At 46.4% G+C, this 26,715-nt stretch overlaps 1 protein-coding gene across 1 annotated transcript in view; it reads left to right on the forward strand.

Annotated features, from left to right (window-relative positions):
- LOC135235065 (signal peptide, CUB and EGF-like domain-containing protein 3) overlaps positions 1-26,715 on the forward strand; it is a gene marked incomplete at its 3' end in the record, with an annotated part of 90,552 nt that overhangs the window by 43,474 nt on the left and 20,363 nt on the right. Inside the window, exons 5-8 of the mRNA XM_064300263.1 lie at positions 12,139-12,264; positions 12,833-12,949; positions 18,993-19,040; positions 25,871-25,987. Of these exons, the coding sequence (XP_064156333.1) occupies positions 12,139-12,264; positions 12,833-12,949; positions 18,993-19,040; positions 25,871-25,987 (408 nt within the window). The remainder of the gene's footprint in view (positions 1-12,138; positions 12,265-12,832; positions 12,950-18,992; positions 19,041-25,870; positions 25,988-26,715) is intronic.

A 26,715-nucleotide genomic window follows, 5' to 3' on the forward strand; every position in this document is an offset into this window, starting at 1 on the left:
TCTTTTGTCAGCTGGGCGAGGTACCCAGCAGGGGTGGGGAGCTTCTCCTGGTCGCTGACTCGCTGGAAGCCCTTGTTAGTGGAGAGGTCCAGCCAATTAGGTAGCCGGAGGCTGCCAGCTTCCGTGGCTAATGACAGGGTCACCATTCATCTGGCTTTTATTAGGCCCCAGCCGGGGTCCAAGGGAATGCCTCTACCCCAAAATGAAGGCTTCCATCTTCGCTGGGCAGAATGTAACAGTTCATTTATTTACTGCTAACATTTCTCTCCCCCCACTGTTAAGAAATAAAGGCTTTTGAAAGGCCAGCCAAAGTGCTTAGTGGTTGTGAGGTATGCCGTTTGGGGGTTAAAGATTTCCCTCTTCTTTATATTTGAGTCTGTTCATGTTTTTACTGACGGATAAGGGGCAGAAACCTGTTACCCACCTATGCGTGTGACACAAAAGTACTGCATTTGGAAATATGTATCATACACAGTGATGGGGTGTTATATTAGCTCCCTGTATTTTGTTTCAGTGAGGCAACCTGTTGGGCTAACAAATTCTGAAATAAAAAGCAGGTGATAGAATGGTTTTAATGCTAGCATTACTCCAGAAGTGAAACATCAAATCTTCCGGGACATTACCCTGAATAAGAATCAATGATGATTGCTACGCAGTTTCTATTAGGCTTTTTAAATTAGTGTTAAATTAGAGTTGATAATGTAGCTACCTAGTAGTCTAATGATCAGTGTGTCCCTTCAAATAGTTAAGTATGTGTGACTGGAATAATGTTAGACGTTAGATTATGCTTGTCTTAGTGTCCCTGTCTGAATTTTTTGTTTCTGTTAAACATTACATAAATTCACACAATAATTATGACATTTCATAGGAGTAGACGTCATTTCTGGAATATGTAGAAACAGGCATAGAAAACCATTTTTTTCCTCCCTTCAGTCTTCAAAAGGTTCTTTGAACAGTCCTTCAGATTCAGAGATTCTGATTCATGGTGGTGCTATGCTGTTTTTTTATGTACTGGCACTCAACTTGGGGCTGAACATGTCCAGTTCCCACCCTAATTTGGAATGTTCAATTTGCTATTTGCAGCCCCAGACGGGTTCATGTGCGATCCACTGCCAATTTGGGAGAGTGTAGACAGCCACGGCTCTCAAGCGAAGCACGCGGTTTCGCTAGCCTGCTTCTTTTCACGCCGCGGCCGACACCCAAGCTCACATTGAGTGGAGTCAGAGGAAGACCTGTCGCATGCAGTCCACGGGGAACCTGATCAACCAGCAGGGGTCGCTAGAGAGTGATGAAATATGGCCCCCCTAACCACCTGAAACATCCCGTAGCCTTGGCAACACAATCACCCTACAGGTGCACAATTCAATCCTAGACCATGGGGCTCATCCATGCAGCACAGCGTAGTGCATTAACTGGATGAGTCACCAAGCAGCCTACCATGCTGTCTTTTTAATCCGTTTTTTAATGCTGGAAGTGCACGCAAGGAGAAAACATGAAAACCGTATCACTGGGCAGTAAGCAGTAGCAATAAGAAAGTCAGTAAGTAAAACCTTTATTCATTAAAGGCTTCATTGCAATTAGTTGGGTTTTTAAAACTGAAGGTGGCATGACAAACCAAGTGTGCTACAAAATATTTGCCACATTAATTAGCTTTCAGTGTCCCATAGCCTGTGGGTTGGGTTATATTTAGCGACATTTACAACCATGGGCTGTGATATCTTAATAGAGGTAGTGATCTTTTTAGACTTGCAGTATTACCACTGTACCTTAAAAGTAGCCCCACCTGTTGTATTGCTGAAGGCGGTCAATGCAAGGCTAAGTTAAGTCAGCACCATATTCCTGAGGTTTAGCAAACCAATATGTTGTCAGTCTCATTAAACTGACATCCCTTTTCCTCGGATCCATAAGCTCACAGCTGCCTTTGTCTTTCAGTCATCTTTTTAGAACCTTTCATAAAGTGTTGTCACTATAATAATATGAGTCTGAGGGCATTTGTTCTCGGCTGTAGCTTATTTTGCAGCTGTTGGTGAAGTTCTGTGGCAGGTCAGCGGGAGAAAAACTATCATTTGAGAATAGATGGAATGCACAGGTTTCACTGCTACAAGGTCACCTACATGCCTGTTTTCAACACACATTGACCTGCCTCTTGTGACCATTCTAGACACTCTCCTCCTGTACATTTGGGGGATTTAGGGGACTGTGGGTAACAACAGAAAGTTATAACCCCTGGCATAAGATGGCCCTTCTCTTCCTCTCTCTCTTCTCCTCTCTCTCTCTATTTCTCTCTCTCACACACACGCATGCACTGCAGACAGTTTTTCATAATGATATGTAATTTAAAGATACTTTCTTAAATTACGGTCGTTTCTACTACTTGTTGAAAGCCGTCTAAAGCAGACCAGAATTTTCTTTTTTTTATTGAGTGTACAGACAGAGCATACACTGTGCACTTAGACACATGGTCTTCAGAGACATGGCCTCTTTTTCAACTCATGTGCAAGCCTTAACTTCAACTGTCAATGGAATGGAGTGGAAAATAGATATGTCTGAGCGATAATTATGTTAGTTACACACAGGCTCACACATAATTGGCTGAATACGTTCAGCTTCTGCACCTCTGCATCTGTCTCCTGGGGTGGGTTTGTGAGGGGATTGGCAGAAAATTAGCTACTGCTATCTGGAGTTTGTTTCACTCCACATGAAGAGCATTATTAAATTTTGATGTTGACAAAAGGGGAGAAAGGAGACCAAGTATGTTTATTAATTTTCTTTGTAGCAGATTTGCCTAGCAGCGCTGAAATGTAAAATACAGAGCTAAATATCAAAACAAAGGACGCAATCAAGACGTTGCAGAGTATTTTGCCAAGCTGCTTGTGAACAGCTGCATTTTATCAGCTGTAATGTGAAGGCAGCTCTGTTTCGGCAGCCCAGTAACGTTTAGAGAATGTTGTAAGAATGCTGTAAGAACGTTTTGTTATTTGCTGGTTTGTTCATCCGTAATAAGAGCGCAAGAGCCTGTCTGACTCATGTGCAATAGGATACACTGACACTGGACCAAAGACAGATTGTTTCTAATGGGATGTGCTGTGTATCGCGATGGAAGATGTGGTGCTAAGGGCAAAATAAATTGTATGTGTATTTACAGGCCAGGCTTATTGGATCAAATTTGCAGTAATATGTTTTTATGGAATATGTCGCCATGCACTCCTGCTCTTGATACAAAGGGGGAGCTCTTGATAGAAAGACGGTGGATGAAGATGGTAAAATTAAAAGTGGATTTTTACTTGGTAATACTTCAGTTGAATTCCTATCTTGCAATTGTTATGATCGAGCTGTTTTAAAAATGGAAATGCAATATAAATGGAAATATATAATCCTACCCCCGCGGAGAAAGCTCAGGAGTTATTTTTTTCCATAATCTCTGATTGCTGCGTTTTGTTGTTGTTGTTGTTGTTGTTTAAATTGTTTTTCAATTGCTATTTATAGGCTGTAAATCCTTCAAATTGTTCTCAACCATATTCAAAACAGTGTGCGTTAGAAAGATTTATCGATGTGATCCTGTCAGATTCTGAACGTTCCCAGGGCACTTTATGCTCTGTTGCGTTATCTCACCATTACACCGTTATATAGATTACAATCACTTATCTCTCATGCCTAGCGACGAACGGTGGTGGAGAACATCAGAGTTACTCTCACCCTATCATGTGATCACAGGAGACTCGAATACTCTTACATGTGTATTGACAATGTACATGCAGGCATAATTATATGCATAAATTCAATACATAACAAGCACAACAATATGAGTTTATATCATAGTCACTGGCTTAAGTGAACTCTGGCCTCTCCCAGTGTGTCATCAGTGATGTTATATGCTGACATCAGATGAGTTTCTTAATAAACTGTATAAAAATATTTATAAAGTAGTAACTTTTTACTTCCTGATTGGTTCCCTGTCGGATGACCTCCTTTGATAATTTATGACAATTTGTTCACCTGCCACCCTGCATCCTTTATTCAATTGATATTCTGTTATGAACAACCACTTTTCCCCTTTTAAATGTTCATAACAAGAGATTTTTTATGTTCTCTTTATTTAACTTGTAATATACGTGGCAAAAACATGAACTGTTGGAAGAGAGCAATTCAGAAAAGAATGTAATTATTGCTGTGATCATACCTTTCTGTTTTTGAATTTTTGCATAATGGCATTCCAGAAGAACACTTTTGCAAAGTGTTATTTTTTTAATTTCCTAGTGTTAACTTAAGTTTTAGGTTGACTTAGGTTTGAGTTAAGGTTTTATCCATGTACTTATCGTCCCTATGGCTTATGTCGACGAAATATGAACACATCCATTGTGTTTCACAATTTGAAGGGATGTCACTCCCCTCTGTAGCTCTCTCAACTTGATTGATTTCCTATTTCTCCTGATTTCCTGATTTGCATAAGTAGTCTTGGCAAATTGGTTGTTGACACAGACTTTGACTGCACTGAACCTACAGCTTTCAATCTTAGCTATCAATCGTTTTAGCTCTCGATCATTCTCTTTCAGCTCTCAAATTAGCAAATTGCAAATGTCGCCCTGAAAATGTCTAGGGTGCTCTCTCTCTCTCCTTCTCTCTGCAGACTGGAGCACACTGCACCTCCTACTGCACTCTTCTGTAACACAGCCCCAGAGTGCCTGCTTACCCGTTTGGCTACTCTCTGGCCACAAGTTGTATTTAAAAGTATTGTGGTCTGCTACATTGATCTGCAGCCCATCCTTCTAACTATACTCTTTCCCTATTTTGTGGGAAGCTGGGCAGCTTGACTGGGGATGGGGAGGGCAGGGGGCAGAGGCAGTGAGGAGGGGGGTGTGGAACGTCCCTGTGCTCCCTTGGCTACCTATTAAGTCCAGCCATCAGTCAGGCATCAAAGGCCTCTCTCTCTCTACGAGGCCTGCGGGACGCTCTCTCTCCCAGCCCCTCTAAATTACTCCCAGTTCCTCTGCCTCTTTGTCTAGACTGGCCTTTCACAGGCTCTGCGTTCCCCCTCTCCTGAACAAATATACACATCAGCGGCTTGGACCCCGCCAGCCTCTGGCCGCCCCACTGCTGAATCCTCCATACTCCTCCAGCGGCAGGCGTCCCTCATTCCGCCGTGCGGCTTTTCACCCAAGGCCGTCGATGAGCGGGCCCAGCCAGCGCGCCGCTGTTTGATCCGCCTCCAAGTCCGTTGGGCTTTTTCCACTAAACACCCCGCTGCCACTGCCTCGCCCAGAGGGCTCAGAGACCGGTGTCTGTGTGTTCGTTTGCGGATTGATTTATGGAAGCAGTTTTTAAAAAGCACTGTGAATATAATGCAATAATGCTTTCTGGTCGGAAAAGACCGGGGACACGTGAGGGACCGCAGCGGGGCTCGGTGCCGTTAGCCCGCGCCGCCGCGGGGAGAGCGGCCCGCTCCGCCTGCTGGGAGATGAGGGGAGGTGACCTTGAGCAGATGTGTAGAGGCGTGAGGGGGACTGCGGCACGGCCACAGCAGGTGCTGCAGACACGCGCCGAGTTACTGACAATTTGCTCCTTAATGTATTTTTCCTGGAGAGCCACTCGCAAACACACATGCCCGCACACACGTACTGACACATAGCCAGACACACAAGCACATGCAAAACCTGAAGCACTAAAACTGACAATATGACTGATATTATATAAATAAAATACTAAAATACACACATGCACCTGAATCTGCACCAAAACAAAACAATCTGTGATTTTACTAATCGGTCATATCATTGCACACACACACACACTCACACACACACACACACACTCACATATACACACGCATACACACACACACACACATGCGTGCACGCACACACACACACACACACACGCTTAATTTCCCACTGGCGGCCAGACACAAACACGGCCTCGCACAGCAAGGAACCCAAAACATTTGAAAAAGCATGTCTGATCTAGTTTGTAACACCAAAGTATTCCCACTTTATGGTCAGGTCGTTTGGAAGCTATGCTAGGATTGTCTTGGATCACAGCCTGTATATAAACATGTATAATGCGGTTTCTGGCATCTGAGGTGCTGCTCATTTTAATCACGGACATCTCGAAATATCCTATGGGAACACTCAACACCATTCCTCGCATGTCTGCATGCCTGCCTGCTGCAATATGCATAAAAGTTCAGCCGCAGTTTCCAAATCATATAAGTGCATTTCATTCCTTTTTATAAACTTCAAAGGAGAAAAAAAACAATGCCAACTGGCCTCATGGGAGAAGTTTTGCACAGACGCGGTGGAAACTGACCAAGCGGTAGCGCAGGCTGTCTCCGGGACCGGCCAAGGGGATGTGGCTGCAGCCGGCCCGGGTCGGCTGGCCCGCCCGTCACAACAGAGCCCCGCCCACCGCCTGGCCCAGTCTCCTCGCCATTTCCACGCGCTGATTTATCCCCCCGTTAAAACTTTTAGTGGCCCATTATCTAGGGGGAAGGAATGCTGCCTTAATTACCCGCTGGCTCTTTGTTTAGGACCGCGGTGCCATAGCAACCGAGCGGTGTCACAGAAAAGCCAGCGGAGCCGAGCGGCACCCGTCGGAACCTCTGGAGCCAGTGCTGGGGTCCTGGGCATCACGGCGGGACTGGCAGTGCCATTTTCAATAGGGATGGGGGGGGGAGTGAGGCCTCATGAACCCCATAACGGGTGCAGCTATCACTAGCTGTCAGGCCCTGACAGACATTATGCAAAAAATCAAGACTTTTCTCTCCATCAGAAAATTCTGTAATTGCTTTTTAATTAATGAGTTGCAGATAACATGCAATAGCTCCATCCACATTGTGCTTCAATTTCTTTACTGTACCTCACCCCCTATGCTGTAATGCCCTGTTGCTGCGTGGGGTTATCCTACAGGGGCCTTCTACAATTCCCACCAGAGCTTTTTAAAGAAAATTTTCACTCTATTGCTCCAATGAAGAGGCTTATAGTGCATGATGCTGCTTTGACCAGAGCTGGTTACTCATCTAAAATAAGCATATCTCTCCTTCATTAAGAGTCACTTGACCCATAGCCAAGCAGCCAATCTTAAAGGCAGTGGTTCACCCAGGAGTCATAGAGCAGGACAAAAGCTAGTTTTTCAGAATAGGCCTGACCAAAATAAGTTTTGTTAAGTTTGGAATAATTTTCTAATAATAACACTCTTACATACCAGAGTGCCCTTTACTAATTCTATTGGTGTACTGTTCTTGTTCTCTGTAATTGCAACACTCTGTAGATAATACTTTATTGGCCCTGTTGTTTTCATTGTGTGGCTTATGATTATAACTGCCAGGTGTCCTTATTAAAGATTTACTGTTAGCACTAATACTCTTTTTTCAGCAGTTGTGTTTAGATGCAGTAAGAACAGCAAAAATGTATCAACATGATAATGATCATATTTAATTTTTATTGACAGATGGGAAAACTTCATTTCGCATCCAATATTAAAATGTGTCACAATGTGAGCTAAACTATAAATCTTTGGTTTTTCTTAATTCTTATAAATATAATCAGAAATACATTTTCAAAGGATCCTGATACATGGAACAAAAATGACAAGGTTGTGGATTTCTTTGTCTCTCCCGGTCTACAAAATATTAGGAAATTCGTAAATGTTTTTCCTGTTCATTGCATTGAGATGATACTTAACGAGCAGCAACTATGTTTAAAGGACTGAGACAAGCCTATCAAATTATAGCCTTTCAGTGGTTTTTCCTTGTGAATGGATACCTCTGAGAAGAAGCGTTTTGTCTGCTCCATAAAAATGCTTGTGATGTTTTCTCTGGAACGAGGTACCCTTATAAAGTTCATGAACTGTGGGGGTTGCTGTTGCCGCTGCAGTTTGGTGGAAATTGGAGTTTTGCGTGTCTCAGACTGAACTTCTCTCCCTGCATTTTTAAAAGGCTTGTAGAGGCCAGTCTGTCTCTGACCTCGTAGGATCTTGCTGTGGAAGGAGCAGTGGAAAAGGCTGTTCATGCGCTGTTAATTGCTGGGCACTCATGTGTCGCGGCTGCTCTCGGCTCTACGGTCGAGCTTATGGGAACCACCTTCCCTTTTGTCCCAAGGCAGCCATTAGGGCTCCAGATCTCTAACCCATGAGCCTTGATCCTGTTCTCTGTCAATAAAGCACTCGGCGATCACTTTATTAGTTTCTGCGCATGGAGTTGTTTTATGGGTCACTGGCGGAGGACTGGGGAACTCATACCGCCATACAGCCTTTCATTTTTTTCCTTTTTTCTTTTCTTTTTTCCATCATTCTCAGCTCTCCTTAGTTCCCTCATCCATTATCTGAAGGGGCTATTTTTTGCTGGCATTTTTTAAATTATTTATCTCTGTTTTATTTTCGACAGAAGCTGAGGAAAAAAATGGCAGTAATAATAAAAAATGAGAGGCATTTGGCAGCGAGCTGAAGGGAGACCACAAAGGGTGGGCCACGTCCTGGTCAGGCAGAATAGGGCCATTGTGTCAGCGCTCTGGGTTTACAGGTCTTCGGAGAGGCGAAAGCTCAGGTTCTGGCCTCGGCCCGACCCGAGTTTGATAGATGGGTCTGCGGTACTGAGGAAATGGGTCCCTCTCAGGGTGAGAGGGTTTTTTTTTGGGCAGTGCATATAACATGGCCTTGGTAAATGATCTAAGCAAGACTAGCCTCTCGAAGTAGCCAAGGAGAAATAATGTTCTCACGGCATTCGTAGAGATTTGTGTCTTAGCTTTAATTCAGACGCACACCGCGCCAAAAGCAAGCTGCCTCCAAATTCCATTTGCTGCTAACATTTCCATCACGTCCATTTCAGATGGCACCGCTTTGTTTTGTTAGTGTTTGATTATGTTTCAATATTATAGGTGCCGTTTGACAAATGTGATTTAATTTTAAACTAGCTGGCTCACTGCCTTCCATATGTGCTCACTGTATCCTAGTGACGCAGTCCTTTCCCAGCAGAAATCAAGCACATTTATTGTTCAGTGTGACAAAGATACGAATTAGCCTGCCCCACCTAAGCTCCTATTTGATTGGGTCTGAAAGAAAGAATCGTATTGCTACTGGGCGGAGTGTATAGCTGAAGTGCTTATTCCTAGCACTGCCACATGTCCCACATCTTGGAGGCAAATTCCATCTGTTCCTGTGCCTACTGTGGCTGGTGGCAGTGTGAGGCAGTGTGTAATTGGAATAATGGTGTTGCCACAGGAGGGAGGGTTTCAATCAGCTGGGTACCTCATCGCTCTGTAAGCAGTGTAGTCCTCAGTGACAATCACTGCTCAACACAGGCGGCGGACTCTTGAGTGGAAAGAAGCTGTGGCTGTTTTCGGGATATGTGTGCTAGTCTTCAGCCTAATCAATTGATGTTTTGTCGACATTACTGCCTTAAAAATATGACATGGGTTATTTAGGGGATAAATAAACGGGACAGTCAAAATTGGGAATTCAAAAATGAAAGATTGACTGGCGTTATTCAAGCCAGGATAACCTGCCAACAGAGATAATAAAATAGGAAATAAGATATGTATGATATGACCTTACTTAAAAAAGAAAAAGAAAAAAGATAGGAGCTCCACCAATCACAGAGTACACTGGTAGCAACCAATAGAATGACACCGATGGTGATTGATGGATAGTTTTTGACTACTTCCTGGTAATTCCCCCAGGGATCTCTGAAGTATAGCCAGAAAGTATCTGCTGTTGACAGTCAATGTTGTTCTATTGGTTGTTACCATGCTCTGCAGTTGGTGGAGCTCCTATCTGTTTCCTACCAGCAAAGTAATGCAAAGACTGCCTGGTCCATTTTTTGTCATATTTAATATATTAATTCCGCCGCTAATTAGCAGCTGGACACTGGTACTCAAAGTGCAGCCACCAGTTCTAGGCTGTATAGGAAGGGAGGGGAGGGATTTTGAGATGTGGCCCGCTGACATCAGCTTTAAGTGAAAACGGACTAAATAAGCTGGCTCAGCTTTGGCAGAACAAGTGGAAAACAAGAAGATATAATAAAGAGACTGCAGAGCCAGGCATTTGGTTGTGTAAATAATTAATTAAAAACTAAACTTTCAACGCTGTCTCTGCCCAGATATTTCAGCACATTTTACCTTTTTGATAACATTTTGTCATGGAGCCTTAGTTCTCACTGCTTGCTTGCATACTAGGTAATGTTGTGCCAATGCCTGTGGGACTTTAGCACTGGAGTTGTTGTGGCTGGGTAACTAAGTGTATTACTGGTTCAGCAATGTATTACCACTCCTGGTAGCATAAGTAATCATGAAGCTGGCTGTTACATCAAGTCAAAACATGGGCTTCCGCCCTGAAGCATCTAGGTTACATTAAGACATGGGTCTGAGGCCTTTGAGTCAGTCCTGCAGTGAGCTGTTGACATTTTTAAGTGCTGCTGTTTGATGCTTAGAAATGTAGTTTGATTCACATGTGCACACATCCACTAACACACACACACATGTCCGCACACGCACACACACAAAGGTACATATACACACATTTTTTCTCACTCTCTCTCTCTTACACACACATACACACACACACCTATTAGTAGCCGGAAGTGGTTAATTATCAATTTGTGATATACTTATTATGTATATCAATTATTGATTATCAGGTACATTAGTTATTGTGAGTGTTCAGCTCCCTGTCTGAAACACAGGTGGATTTCTTGATGAAGCTGATAGTAGCAGCACTAGCAGCTCGCATCTCACATGCCCCTTCTGCGTGCTAGGGACAGAAACAAGACTATGAGGAGCTGGCTTCTTCTGTGCTCTGGGAAAAGGGGGATGAGGGGAAAGGAAGAGAAAGCCGGGGGGCGTGGGGGGGATAGGTGAATTTTTAATGAAATATAGAACTGGTTTTCTCAGCGCATGCTCTCCAACCATGCTGCTTCACAACCAATTAAGTCAAAAAGGACCGCTTCATGTGCGGTGTGGCAGTTTTGAAGCATAACCAACGGTGGTCTTCTCATTGCCTTTGAACACAAAGTGTAACTTTAATGTGATATTAGATGTTAAGTATTGCATGCTCTTGTCTCCTTCAACACGACATGGAAAATTTTCTCAATGTTGTTGCGATGTGGGAGTGTTATAGAAGAGAGGATGCATGCTGGGATTTTGCCAGAAGATTCTTCACAGGAGCAGCATGTAGCTGCTTTCGGGGGTGGCACACTGGGGGATGAGTCTGCTGTGGGATTTGAAGCACAGCTCCAGCAGGTCATTCTACCCAACAAGCGATTGGCTCAGTGATCTAAAGACCAGCTTCTGCAGCCAAGGGGGCAGAGACCTTGCACTGCCGATGCAGCTTGGCTAACTTATCTGTATATCAGCTCAACCTAAGGCCTCCGTGCCTGCGGTATTAAATCAGTGGAAGGCTTAACACACATTCATTCAGTCAGAAACTGTTGTAGAATATCAGTGCCCACGTGTACAAGACGCGTGTAGACAACTCTGCAATCAGGCACCATGATTGACACATTAACCCTCCGGGACTTGGATCCTGAGCTAAGGCACTCTGCTTGCAAATAGGATTTCCCTTTCAAGTCTTTTTTAAAATTTCACTTAATTCTTTCATTCCCTTTTTAGCAGAGATTATCTCAATTAATGTTACAAGGCAGCAGGGATCAGCTTGTCTATGGGTTTTTTTTGTTCCTTTTGTGAGCCGGCTCCCTTTCATTGTTGAAGATTTTGCTCAACACGATTGGGCATGCTTGGGAGAGGCTTGCCGCCCAGGAGCCAGTGGGCGTGGCAGCGTGTGTCTGTCAGCAGGGTCGGGCCCGGGTGAGAAGGGGAGAGAGGGCGGGGCCTGAGGCTCACAGGGCCGAGTGGCAAAGGGGTGCCTCCAGAAGGCTGGGCTTCCTCAGAGAAATTTGGGTTTATTGAGCAGCTCGGTGAAAAGAAGGCTTTTGGGAATTGGTAGCAGCTAAAGGTTGTTCTGCAATTGTTTGGAGGAGAGGATAATGCAAATGACCTTGGGTGCCTCTATTATTTCCTCTCAAATTCCAATTCAAATTCATATTAAATTTAAAATTCAACTCACTCTCTCTCTCTCTCTCTCTCTCTCTCTCTCTCTCTCTCTCTCCCTCCCTCCCTCCCTCTCTCTCTCCCTCTCTCTGCTTGTGATTCTCAGAAGGACTGAAGTGCATGGATAAGAACCATGGCTGTGCTCACATCTGCAGAGAAACACCCAAAGGAGGCATTGCTTGTGAGTGCAGGCCAGGGTTCCAGCTCACCAAGAACATGAGGGACTGCAAGTGTAAGTGCCTCCCATGTCACACCCACACACACTCACACACACTCACACACACACACACACACACACGCACGCACACCCACACACACACACACACACACACACACACACACACACACATATGCACACACGCATGCAGCACTAAGCTGAACAGTGCAGAAACAATATATGTGCAGTGGTCGCGCTACCCAATGTAATGCTGTGTCTTGGGAACGCAGGACATTTCAAAGGATGATTGGCTCGAAGAAACAGAATGAATTATTTTGTTGTGGTTCAAGTCTGAGTCAAGTCATGGGATATTCTAATCTTAAAAAAAGACCTAGAAATATCTGTGTTTATGCTGTAGAATGTAGTGTATTTGTTCCTGCGTTTTGGCACAAACAAAACACAGAATCCTGCTTTGACGCAACTGACGATAACAAACTGAATTTTTATGGACGTGTCATGCCCTCAAATCTTTCCATGGCTATTTCTGTGAGGCACCAATTACACCTATGCCCTGAAAATGAGTTCAATTTACGTAGACGTGTAATGCACTCTTATGGATGTGTCTGTCTGTGCTATCTGGCAGTGACGTGTAACTATGGCAACGGGGGTTGCCAGCACACCTGCGAGGACACGGAGCAGGGGCCCAAGTGCGGCTGCCACATGAAGTTCGCCTTGCACTCTGACGGAAAGACATGTGTAGGTGAGTCAGCTGCCATTGGTGGGTGGGGGTGAGGGAGGGCAGGAGCTGGCAGTGTGCCAAACTTCCCAACTGCCCAACTGCCAATGCTGAAAAATCCCCCAATCTGCTCTTTGGATGAAAATTATCGCAGTGCTGTCCAGACCTGGGTTTATGAAATATGAAATAATCATTATTAATAATATTATTTTGGAATGTTTGGCATAGCCCTTTAAGTGGTGGTAAAATTTGAAAATGCACCTGCAGTGTCCCTGATAATTTTCAGTAAATTGTCAGTAATCTGCAGGATTAACGTGATCCAATGGAAGTGTGTGACCCAGTTCTGACGTTCTCACAGCGTTTCCCATATGCTGTCACTAAGCTGTCACGTGACCACGATTCGTTTTTTCAGCATTGGCAGGAGGGGAAATCTTTGCCCTGTGTGGACGGGGTTGAACCGTGATTGTGTTTAAGAGCCACACTGACACAAGCTTCACGTGGTTTCACTTGACTGACTGTCACACAAAGCCAATACTAATTTCCTACACGTTCAGCACTAATGCCCAACCTGACCTTTTAATGTTTGATGTGCGTTGAATAACAAAATAGTTCTGTTTTACTGTATACCCAGCGTTTATTGATTGGTTTTATAGTGCAGTTGTATCTCGGCTACTGCTGACAGACACTCAACACCATGTACATGAAAGCTATTTCCATTTTAAATCACTGCTGAAGTCACTCAACTGGCACAATTATTGTAAATGCCAAAGTCTGAGGTGCTTGTGACACACAGCATGCATCAAAGCCACCAGCCACACACTTTTTACCCAGCCAGCAGCCACACGCGTTTTCTACCCAGAAAGCACTGCTTCACCCGACACTGAAGAGGAGTTCCCGGTCTTTCTGTGCCGCTGTGTGTGTGACCCTGCAGCCTCTCTCCTGCACCTGCGTTTGCTTCGCTTCCCTGTCCCCGCTGCCACTTTCCTGCACTGCCGGGGGCGCCTCGGACAGGGCCGGCCCGACGTCCGTTAGCCCCGCCCATTAGCCCCGCTCGGCCGTGCGCCCAGCTCCAGAGCGCCTCTCTGGGTTCCTAATCTCCCTAAAAAGACGCAAACGCGAGATGGACGGGAGGGGAGCCGCAGTCTAGCTCATGAGTCGACCTCAGCCCTCCTGACGCGGTAGTCACCGGTGCGGCTTCAGTCTGGCTGCGCGGCCTGTCCTCCTGAGACCGGGATCCTCATTACCGGCGCGCGCCTGAAGGCTGCGGGGAGACCGCAGGACACCGCGGCCGGGGCGAACCGGACTCTCCTCTCGCCATGCGGAAAGCCCCCGTTTGACACAACCCCCCCCCCTCCAATCTCCCAGGATCGCAGGCATTTACAGTCTTGGGTTTCCTTGGCATGGTGCGGGGGGACTTGGCGCTCCGGTGTGACCCGCCCCCCCCCCCCCGTTTCGCCCCCGCCCCTCTCGGTCTGGCCGGGGGCTCTGAGTGGACGGTTAATAACGCTGCGGTAAAACAAACAAACCCCCGAATACGGCGCTGCTGCCGGGATACTGAGTGACAGGATAATTGAGGCTACCGCGCCAAAGCTCTCAGGACGGGGGCGGGGGCGGCGTGTTTTCTTTCTGAAAAATAAAACCAAAACGGTGGGAAAGGAAAAGGGTACCTTTGCCTGTAAATTGCAGAGAGAGGGCTTTATGGGCTCTCTGGGCTGAAGTCTGTGGCGCAGGCATGTTTAAGGCTGATCCTGCTTCTTATACGCTAAGACAATATACATCTGGGTGTAATCTGGACATACAGTGCGCCCCGGCTGGGTCAGATGATTATTTGAAATACAGTAACCTTTTAGACACCTGTAAGATCCACACAAATTTCTAACCATTTAAAAAAATGAATTTTCCATCGATATTTTCAGAAAAAAGCTTTCTTAAATATTATTTTACATTTTTGAGGTGTAAAATGGTTTTTAGGAAATTTTGCTGCTGCCAGGAGTGTTTTTTTTTTGTTGTTTGTTTTTGCCAGGATCTAAAGTAAAAATATTTCAAATAAGTATTTTATCCAGTTCTGTAATTCCTGTTAGTCGTTACCCGAGGGGGAGGTAGGGAGAGTGTAGGGGTGACCATCTCGCTCGGACTCCCACAGAGGGCTGTGTATTTTGGGCCCCTGGTGTCACTGGCTGCGGGTGTCTCAGCGCTCAGGATTGTCATTGTTCGCAGGCCAGAAGAGCCACGCAGCTCACTGCACTGCAGCTCTGTGCCAAAGACAGGCCATCAGCTCGGTGCACAGAGTGTGTGCCAGCTCGCCTCTATTAGTGCAGGCGTCAGTCCCTCCTGAACAGGCTGCTTTTCCTGCAGCAGGACCGTGCCTCTGTGTGCCCTCCCCTGTGCTGTGTATATCAGATAAACGCTGGGACAAAGTCCCTGCTAGTATTTCATTGCATTAATGAGGTGTCCTTTATCTGGGATGGCTCATATTTTAATATTTCATCACATTTATACAGCTGGTTTCATACGGAAACAGTTGAGTTTAAGTACCTTGCTCAAGGGTACGACAGCAGGTCCGTCAGAAGTATCACAATGTCATTCTCACAGTGTTTACCAGTTTGCGTCAATTTTAAGATGGTCTTGGCTAGTCTTTTGCCTGCACCACTTTACTTTGTAGTATATATATTTTTTTTTTTTTGGTGTGCAGTGGCGATAGTATTGCCGGTATGTTTGTGTTTTCACGTCAGGCTCTTCCATCCATTTCCCCTTCATCTCAGAAATACCGCCCTCGTGTTTTTAAGGTGTGAGAGTACAAAAAGCACACACTTTAAATGAATAAATCAACTCTAAAATCCACATTTGTGCAGCTCAATTGCTTCCAGTTCTGGCCATGTAGGAAGTGAGGAGAGAGGACAGCCGGACATTTTGGGCAGAGAGGCAGAGAGGCAACCTTCAATTTCCATTAGCCATTCACTGAGCCCTGTTTGCACACACACACACTTACGCACGCATGCATGCACACGCGCGCACACACACACACACACACACGCACACGCACACACACATGCACATGCACATGCACGCACACACACACACGCACACACACACACGCTTCCGTAAAGCAGGAAACTAAACGAAAGGAGAAGAGGTCATCATGTGGAAGTACTCAAGCTGTCAGAGTAGCTGATCATAAACATCCCCAAATAGCAGGCAGATGCAGACATGCTCAGGACCTGCAATCACAGACACACACAGACACACACACACGCACACAGACACACACATACACACACACACGCACACACACACACATAGACAGTGACATTCTCTTGAGCACGCACAAATACTTACATCATCCACACTGACACACAAATAAACACACACGCTCACTGAAATACACTTATGCATATGCACCTGCACACACAGTGCATGTGTCGGGCAGCATGTCATGTGTGTGTAAATGCGTGTGCAAGCGGTAGTACGTTTTTTCAGTTTTCACCTCAGTTCGATATGGAACGAGTACATTTCTGTGTGTGGGGGGGGGTGGGTTCGAGGCTCGCCTTGGGGGCTGTCTCTATGGCAACGGTTGTCAACAGTGCAAGGTGTGCGGTCCAAAGCAGCGAGGCCTAGCCAGTGAATCGACACTGCCGCTAGAGTTGTTTCTATGGTGACGGAATACAGACACACGAACCGATGTCGTCACTCACTCACCTGTCCGTACTCATGAGAGGAATTGGGGGAGAGAGCTGACTTTAGAATCACAGGAGACATTTTCACCTCACTTACACACCACAGAGACATGTCAGGCTAGCGCAGCCTCCCGTCCCAAGTGCCGCCCTCCTCCAAACCCCAATCCCCCCCACAGTACCCTGTGATTGGTCGGAGCATGGCTCAGATCAGCCCAAGCCTGGCCAGCATCCTAAAACTGAAACTGCGGGAGAGAGCGCTGGGTGATTATCCAGATCGTTCTCCACTGACCAACCCCAGTCTTCTCTGCCTCCCAGAGTGAACATTTGGTCGTGCGATCAGTACCCAGCATGCCTTCAGCCTTGCAGCTATACAATGTCACTCCAAGGTTCCAACAATATGGAGGATGCCCATGCAGCACAGCCTTCACGCAGAGTAGCCCAGTGTACGCCCCCTCACCCCCACCCCCACCCACCTACCTGCCTTCAGTTAGGTTTAATCAGAACTCTTCCATCTCAGCATGCCATCGTGTTCATCCATGTGTGTATCACAGCAAAGCCCCACTTATAACACTAGAGAGTTTGCTATTCTGTGCAGCATATTGTCAGTCGGATGTTGTCTTTGCACCACAGCGGAACCTTAACCAAGGTGATAACAATGCATAATCACCTTGGTTTTTTTTCCACAACTTTTTACTTTTGTTTTTGTATTTCTGTTTTGCACCTCGTGGGTGTAATCACATGAACTTTTTATAAAGAAAAAGAATGCATATTTCAGCTGTTAGCTGGTTCAAAGCGTGCTTGTAGAAATAAAGCAGTGCAAAAACAGCCCTGTACAATCAAAGGTGTTCAGCAGCCAGAATCACAGCAGTTTTAAGGTCAGTTTTTTTACCAAGTACCTGTGACTAATATTCATTAGAAAAAAGGTTGACTCCAGCAACGTCCTTTGAAAGATATTCAACCAAACAAGCAGTTACCTAAAGTATAACTTTACAACAGCGCACTGTTGGAAGGGGGTCCTTGGTGATGTTGTTGAAACAGGTGGAAAATCACTTAGCGAGGTATCAAAATTAGCCTTGAAAGAAAAGCTGGTGTAATTTTCCTGAGGAATGCATTATCTAATTTCAAAGAAATGGCGCTGTTCTGCCATGAAAAACTGTTGTATTCATTACCAGGGAAGGGGAGAAAGAACTGGACTCATAGGCCTAAATCTGCACTTAAGCAACTATCTGGCATCCCTTTTTCTCTCGGCTTCTAACGACTAACCGGCTGTGTGCTGCCATCCTCTGCTAATGCTAACTCAGCGGAATGTGTCTCTGCCCGCGTGTGTGTCTGCCCCTGCTCTGCTCAGACCTGGAACTTACTCCAGTCAAATGGGGCCAGTGTGTGTGTGTGTGTGTGTGTGGGTGTGTGTGGGTGTGTGTGTGGGGGTGTGCGTGTGTTTGCACGCTACTTCACTTTTGTGTGCGTGTTTGAGCGTGCATGCAAAGTGTTCATTTGCGTTTGTGTGGGTGGATATGTTGTGTGTGTGTGTGTGTGTGTGTGTGTGTGTGGGCACATGTATATTTTTTGCATACCTGTGTTCATGCATATATGCATAAATTGTGTTTTGGTGGATGTATGTGGTCCTGCGTGTACTCATCTGTATGTGCATGTACGTGTGTCTTTGTGGTTTTGTGTGTGAGTGCACATATATGTATGTGTACGTGTGTCTTTGTGTTTCTGTGTATTTGTGTGCGCGCATGTGTGTGTGTGTGTGTTCACTTGCGTGGATGTGTGCATGTGTGCGAGCGTGCGCATCTGTGTGTGAGCGCGCGTGTGTGTGTGTGTCCTGGTCCAGTCACTCTTGATATGGTTTGCATTATCTTTTGAAGGCCATTTTGATTGTGTGGTTTTAGGGAGCGTGCCTCTTAGATGAAGACAAAGCCAGGCTAGCTTTGCTGAGTCACTGTGGTTTATTATAATCATTGGTACAGTAAATTGAGCAGTGACTAATTTTTATTGAATCACTGTAGTTCCATTCAGTATTCCTGTGTATTTTTTGTCACAGTTGGCCGAGTTTGCTTTCTTACAAACCGAAAGTAATGAATTTTAGTGTAGATACTTTTTATAGAACCTGACATTTTTTGTATCACCTATACACTTGCACCAGCCCAGTGCAATGAACTTTTATGGCAACCAAGAAATGGGTGTCATAACTACATTATATAGCCTAAGGTTCTGTTACTGTACGAAACCAGTAATGTTGTGGGCCACTGTTGAAGGTCTCCCCCAGCCAATTACATAACATTCTTATAAAGTGCCATGAAACCTTGTGAGAACGTTGTGTGAGCTGGGCGCCACGGGTGGAAGCTGGAGCACTAAAGCGGTGTTTTTTGCGATGTGTGTGTGCACAGGGGAAAGGAGTGTCCAGCAGCAGGCAGTCCCACAGCTGTTACCCAATGGTAAATATCTCTGTTCCTCTGTTCCTCTGACTGCGGCTGCGCGGGCATGGGGACGCGGGGGCGCTCTACTAACCTGGAACGTTCCGCACACCACCCCCCCTGCCCCCCCTCTTCCCCCAACCTCCCCTCTCCCCTCCCCACTCTGCGAATGCTCTTTCAATAACACGGGTGACTCTTCGACTGGAAGCCGAACGGCATCAAAGCCTTGGTGCATGACGGGCGGACATTGCGTGCCCGTAGTTCTGGGTCTGGTTCTCCTTTAAGTACGTGTGAATTCCTCAGCCTCCGTAATTTAGTGCAACTGAAGTTCTGGGGTTTTTAGAAAAAACAGTCGGTTGTTATGCTAAATTTTCCCAAAGTTGGAATGTATCATAAATTTCAGTGGGGTTGTTTTCTCCAAAATAAATAAAGGATAAATAAATAAAATATGTTTTAATTTATGGAGCAGTCCCTTCAAAATGCTCCAGTAATAGTTTTCATGGTGCAGTGTATTTCTTTTACTCAGCTCCGTGTTCACCTTTTGCAAAATCCACTGTTATTTATAAAAAGTTATTCCCAAACAGCAAAATTACTCCAGCAATGTTAAATCAACTTTAACATCCAGTAGGGACAATAAGTGCTCTATTAGAGTTAAAGGTACTCCATCAGAGTTAATTTTACACTTAATGTTTTGCTGTGTACTTTGGCTTAAGTGGATTTGTTAGCGATAGCTCTCTTAAGCGAATGGCTTTGCTCTGGCACCTCAGCATTTCAGCTCCAATTACTCTGATGGCTCCTTAGGATCAGAGCAGGGTCCTGCTTTAGCCGCATTTAGGTAGAAACAGCTATGAGAGGATTTAGTTCTGTACTCCATCAAGCACCTACCCCGTCATTATTCTGGAATTATATCACAAAGTATTAGCACCTGAAAAGAAGCCTGGCTGTGTTAAGTCTTTGATTCTTTACTACAATAGGAAGGGATTCAACATTTCCTAGAGCTATTAGTTAAATGATCTATCAGTTAAACGATCATGAAGTTTGATGGTTCTCATCAAGTTGTTCTGAATGATAGGAGTATTCCCATGGCATTTAATGATGGATTGTGAAATTAAGCATTTAAAAATACAGTCATTATATTTTAAAAGAGAATATATGTAGATTAGAAATAAAGCTGTGGCTAACTGTGTGTGAATATATATTTCGAAGAACAATACTACCTAAATGTACAAAAAAAACTAAAGAAAAAACTGAGATACACAATTGTCAGATATAAACTATTAGTGTAGTAATAGGTAGGTCATGCTTTATCAGAATTCTTTCATATCTGTGTTTGCAATCCAAGTTTAAATAGATTACGATTGGCGGAGATCTTTATTAAAGCTCAGAAGCATTGCTGGCTGACTCGTTGGATATATGATGGCATTCATATCCGAAACAAAACACAAAGAAAAATAAGCACATAAATCTGTATAAATAAATCATATCACTGCGTATGAGAATGATTTACGACTTAATTATAGAGCCGAGAGCTGAGGCAGACACAAAAGAAGAGGAGAGAATCTCTCCTCTCTCTCCCCCTCTCCCTCTCTCTCCCTCTCCCACTCTCTCTGTCTCTTTCTCTCTCTCCCCCCAACCTCTCTCTCTCTCTCTCTCTCCCCCTCTCTCAGGATCTTTGTTCTCAAGGTGACAGGAACTAATAGCACCCACACCAGTAGTGAAATCCCCTGCCTTTCCCGCTCCCTACACCTGAGATCTCCTAAAGGCACAGCCTGGCCTGGATCAATGCTCCCACTCCCCAGCAGAGACTTTGCTAACTTCTTTTTAACTTTTGAGGATTCACCTTCACCACAGATTATGTTGGTCCACCAGATAACTGAGCTCCATGTTCTTAACACTGAAACGTTTGTCTCCCTGCTGTCAATGCCAAAACATTTCCGATCCATCTTGCATCTTGTAAAATCTTCTGAACATTAGTTAGGACTGAGGACAAAACTGTGACAATGCACATTTGGTATTGTGTTATTGTACTGGAAGCTTCTGTTAGTTATGAAAAGGGGCAGGCAGAAGGATCTTCTGGTTGGTCTGTAAAATCTATGTCTGTGACTGGTCAGTGATCAAGCGAGCTGTGTCTTTATAGGGCATTAGTGTCCACACGCTTCATGTACCCACTGTTAGCATTGAAACTGCATTCACCAGTGGTAGGAGAGGATTGTTTCCCCTTCTGTCAAATAACACCCCTGGACTAACTGCATGCCTGCTTCAGCTGAATACTGGGAGGTGGTGATATGGGATTGGCGGACTGTGGAGGGTGGGGTGGGGTTGGGGTTTGGAGTCAGGGTGCTGGGAGTTTTGGGTGGTGGGTATCAATAAGATAAACCTGTCAATTCAGTGTTTGTGCTGCCCTCTTCAAAGTTTGTTTACCTGTCCATGAGTGATGTGTGGAACATTTCCACACTGTCCCATCCGTTGGGCCCTGGCCCATTCATTTTCCTGTGCTTTGAAGGGTGGTCTTTGGCCAGTGCCTAGGTGATGCACTCTGCCTGATGTGCACACAGAAACACACTGAGCTGCTCTGCCCGGTGTGTGTGCACACAGAAACACACTGAGCTGCTCTGCCTGGTGTGCACACAGAAACATACTGAGCTGCTCTGCCTGGTGTGCACGCAGAAACACACTGAGCTGCTCTGCCTGGTGTGTGTGCACACAGAAACACACTGAGCTGCTCTGCCTGGTGTGTGTGCACACAGAAACACACTGAGCTGCTCTGCCTGCTGTGTGTGCACACAGAAACACACTGAGCTGCTCTGCCTGGTGTGCACACAGAAACACACTGAGCTGCTCTGCCTGGTGTGCACGCAGAAACACACTGAGCTGCTCTGCCTGGTGTACACACAGAAACACACTGAGCTGCTCTGTCCAGTGTGCACACAAAAACACACTGAGCTGCTCTGCCTGGTGTGTGTGCACACAGAAACACACTGAGCTGCTCTGCCTGGTGTGTGTGCACACAGAAACACACTGAGCTGCTCTGCCTGGTGTGTGTGCACACAGAAACACACTGAGCTCCTCTGCCTGGTGTGCACACAGAAACACACTGAGCTGCTCTGCCTGGTGTGCACACAGAAACACACTGAGCTGCTCTGCCTGGTGTGTGCACACAGAAACACACTGAGCTGCTCTGCCTGGTGTGCACACAGAAACACACTGAGCTGCTCTGCCTGGTGTGCACACAGAAACACACTGAGCTGCTCTGCCTGGTGTGCACACAGAAACACACTGAGCTGCTCTGCCGTCTGCAGCAGATGGCTTCAGTGTTCCAGTCCTCTGAAGACGTTTGAAAGGGGAAGGAGTTTTGATGTTGAGGCGGCAGGGGTTCGCTCCCAGCTTCTCTCTTCTTCGCGATGAAAAATTGAAACTAATAGCCAGCAGCTGGGGCCGCCAGAGCTGTCAGGGATTATCAAAAGCAAATAAACAAACAAAGAGATCGTGCTGTTCCCTGGGCAGTTCCACCCCCTCCCTCCATAACCCCCCCCGCCCCGCCCCCCCGCCACCACCACAAAAACACACACATGTACGCACACACCACGCACACACACACACACACATGCATGCACGCATGCAAACACATACAGACACACACATACACACCTCCGTGAAACAGCATCTACCGTTCAGTCTGTGCCCTTTGGGGTGGGGTACTGTTTCATCAGCACAGGCAAGGCAAGGCTTTCACCCAGCTGTGCTCCAACACGTACCTTCCTTGAGGATGGAAGCTCCGCCCATTCCACAGCCCATCATTCAATCAATCTCTGGCTAACTGCATTGCCCTTTTCAGTAAAGGAAAACAAAGTGCAATGTGCATTTTCACAACACGGTCACTATTGCAAAATGATAACTCAAAAAACTCTAACCAGACAAGTGAAAACAGTAGAATGATTCAAATGTTAACCATAAAAATGTAAAGAAATATCACTGCATGTGCAGTATTTTGTATATGGCTGTAATACAGACAATGAGGTCAAGCTGACCTTTGCCTGATATTTTGTCATAAAATTGTTCCTAAGTAAAAAAAACTGGTGATTTTAAAGCTATCACCATCTAGTTATATGAAAACACTGGAATCTCTGGCCCAAATATGTGGCAGGGAAATTTTTTAAGAAAGCACGACCCACACGCATACCCAGAGTATATTCCTCTTACTTACAGTATAAACACCTTTTTCTGCTTTCCTAGCACATCGATCGTTGCTGCACAATTACTGTCTCGCTGAACGTTTTTGTGAGGTGCCGCGACAGTACCGCACCGTCCTCGCTCCGCACCGCCGCCGCGCCCTGCCGAACTTCAGAGCCCCGCGGTGTGTGACTCTCTCAAACAAACCGTGCCACTGGACGCGCTGCGGGGCTCAGGGAGAGCTTCTCCCCGCGCTCTCCGGTGACTCTGCGCTGATTCATTATCGGTGAGGGGGAGCGGGAGAATCCATCACGCCGTTTTGACGCGGGGATCGCGAAAGGCATTGATCACCTTGGCAGCATGACAAGGTTCTAAATTCCGGGTGTCTGAGATGAAATACGCGGCGCGTGGGGCCGCATGAGAGCGGGGGGGGGGCGGGCGCGCCCGTCCTCTGCTGTCTCTGCGTTCCCGTGACGATCGTGCAGCGTGCCACTGCGCATCCTGCAGCCCGACCGACGCTGAATTACCATGCTGCTCATGTAACGGTGTCAGGTCATCTGCGTTTTTGCCGGTTTGTTTGTCACACCAGTTGCAATCGTTGCTTGATCCTGGAGTACCTCACTTGGTGAATGGCAGTAGGTTGCAAACTTGGCTTTCTGAACTGATGAAGGACATTGCAGCAATTGGACAGGTCTGCAGTTGCAAGCGACCGTTCTAATTTGGGGAGATTATATTCCAGTATTGCGCAGTGGATCTGAGTCCCCAGTAAACTTATAAACAGTGTTAAACAGTCTTAAATAGCCCGTTGTGCATTTCAAAGGCCTGCAATAAGATTTAATGTGCAAATGATGAGGGTTGGCCCTCCGGCCTGCTAATGCTCCCCAGGAACATGTGTGCAGACCTCCCTGCCCGAGCACCTTACTCACTCCATTCCCTCTAGTACTTATTTATATGCATTTTACAGGTTCTTGGGTTTCAATAGAGGTTGTTTGTATGTTCGCTGTACATATGGCTCACAGATTTCTCTGTGAGAATGTCCAAGATTGCATCACACTTGCGTAACTTCCTGGAATGTTGACAGCCGTAACTTCCTGTGTTAAGGGTCTGAGGTTGTATAGTGTAAACTGTGCTGCGCCGGTGTGCTGGAATTCATTTTGAAACCGAAGGCTTCAATCAGCCAGAGTGTGTCTCCCTCTCTATAATGCAGCCCACTACAAAAATGCTCCATAAGTGACTTTGAAACTCTCCACTCTGGCATTTGACAAATGCACAGTATTTCATGTTAGATTTGTCAGAGTCTAGAAATGGAGCACTTGCCTCCACTTTATACCCCCTCCACTTCAGCCTCACCCCCACTGCTACCACTACCCCTGACCCGCCCTGCCAGCTTCAATCTATCGCACTCAGTGGGTCTGTAAAATTTATCTTCTCATCCTCAGTATTGCCCAAAAGCTTCTGTCTGTGACATGATAAACTGTGCTTTTAACTTCTCGCTGTTTTCGTTGTTTATTGGGGGGTGGGGGTGTTTAAAGGCCACAGGAGCGAAAAGCGCAGAAGACATTAGAAAACACTCTCGCAGACGCTATCAATCTTTTTTATCCTCCTTATTGAAATCACTGCGCGAGTGTATGTGCTGCTCTGTATAGATCTTTGAAACGGCCTCCGATTCTTCATCTTCCTCGCGCACAACCCATCAGTGTTGATAGCACTGAAGTGATCGTGCTTGTTGAGCGATCTCTTCGGCTTTCTATGCCTGTCATTTTTCACAAAGAGAGAGAGAGAGGGACGTGAAAGGGAGACGTGCTTCATCTTTTCACATCACGCATAAAACGGCACCGAGAGAAAATGGCGGTAAACGCGGGACTCGGCTGTGCGGCGCTGAGTGGGCTGGGAGGCAGCGGAGAGGTGAAAATGGCACGAATCCTGGATCCAGCTGTCAGGAGGATCGGCCATTAAAGCCTGACAGCACTTTGCTCCTGACGCGCGTCGCTAGATGCTAATTAGAGAGAGCGATGAGTGGCAGGTAGAATGGAGGCTGCCGGGCTGCCAGGTTCCTGGGGCCCGTTCGGAGGACCCCGCTGCGGATAGACAAAAGCGTCCCCTGGCCCCCCGACGGCCACCTGGCACTCCGCTTTTCCTCGCTGCGGGGGCGCGGGGTCCTGGAGAGAGACAGGAAACCGCTCCGCTTCTCTCTCCTCGGGCCTTCAACGCTCAATTTAACTAATAGTCTGGCTGAGGAGTCTCTCCACTCTCCCTCCCGCCGCCTCGATAATGTACTAATTGCTGTTTTTATATGCCGGGATTTCTCTTTCACTCTTTCTTTTTAGTATTTCTATGAATGTGGAAAAGAAACATTTCTTTCGTGTGAGGAAAGTTTCTTTTTCTCATTTCTTTTTAATGTGTGTCCACGTCTGTTTGTGGGTGTGTGTGTGCATGCATGTTTGTGTGTGTGTGCATGTGTGTGTGTATGTGTGTGTGTGTTTCTGTGTTTCTGTGTTATTGCATGTGTGTATGTGCATATCTGTATATTTGTATGTGTGTGTGTGTGCATATTTGTGTGTGTTGGCGTGTTTGTGAATATCTGTCTGTTGGATGTGTGAGTGCGTGCGTGTGAATATGTGTGTGTGTGTGTGTGTGTGTGTGTGTTCAGCAGCACTGAGGGCTCTGCGTCTTTCCTGCAGAGACGTGTGCTGTGAATAATGGCGGCTGTGACAGCACCTGCCATGACGCAGTGACTGGAGTGCGCTGCAGCTGCCCCGTGGGCTTCACCCTGCAGCCGGACCGCAAGACCTGCAAAGGTAACGGTGTGCCCCCACCTTCTCCTCAGAGCACCTCCACCCTCTGACCTGTCCTCCACAAGCCCTCCATCCTCTCACCTGTCCATTACAAGCCCTCCACCCTCTCACCTGTCCATTACAAGCCCTCCATCCTCTCACCTGTCCATCACAAGCCCTCCACCCTCTCACCTGTCCATTACAAGCCCTCCACACTCTCACCTGTCCATCACAAGCCCTCCACCCTCTCACCTGTCCTCCACAAGCCCTCCACCCTCTCACCTGTCCATTACAAGCCCTCCACCCTCTCACCTGTCCATCACAAGCCCTCCACCCTCTCAGCTGTCCATTACAAGCCCTCCACCCTCTCACCTGTCCATCACAAGCCCTCCACCCTCTCAGCTGTCCATTACAAGCCCTCCACCCTCTCACCTGTCCATCACAAGCCCTCCATCCTCTCAGCTGTCCATTACAAGCCCTCCACCCTCTCACCTGTCCATCACAAGCCCTCCATCCTCTCACCTGTCCATCACAAGTCCTCCACCCTCTCACCTGTCGTCCACAAACCCTCCACCCTCTCACCTGTCGTCCACAAGCCCTCCACCCTCTCACCTGTCCATCACAAGCATTCTATCTTCTCATCTGTCCATCACAAGTCCTCCACCCTCTCACCTCTCAGTCAGAGGAATTTTTACCTGTCCAGTCACTGCCACCTAACTGTAATGCTGCACCCCCCTTCCCCCCTGCTAAAA

This window comes from Anguilla rostrata, chromosome 11 (genome assembly GCF_018555375.3).
Source record: "Anguilla rostrata isolate EN2019 chromosome 11, ASM1855537v3, whole genome shotgun sequence".
Lineage (NCBI taxonomy): Eukaryota > Metazoa > Chordata > Actinopteri > Anguilliformes > Anguillidae > Anguilla > Anguilla rostrata.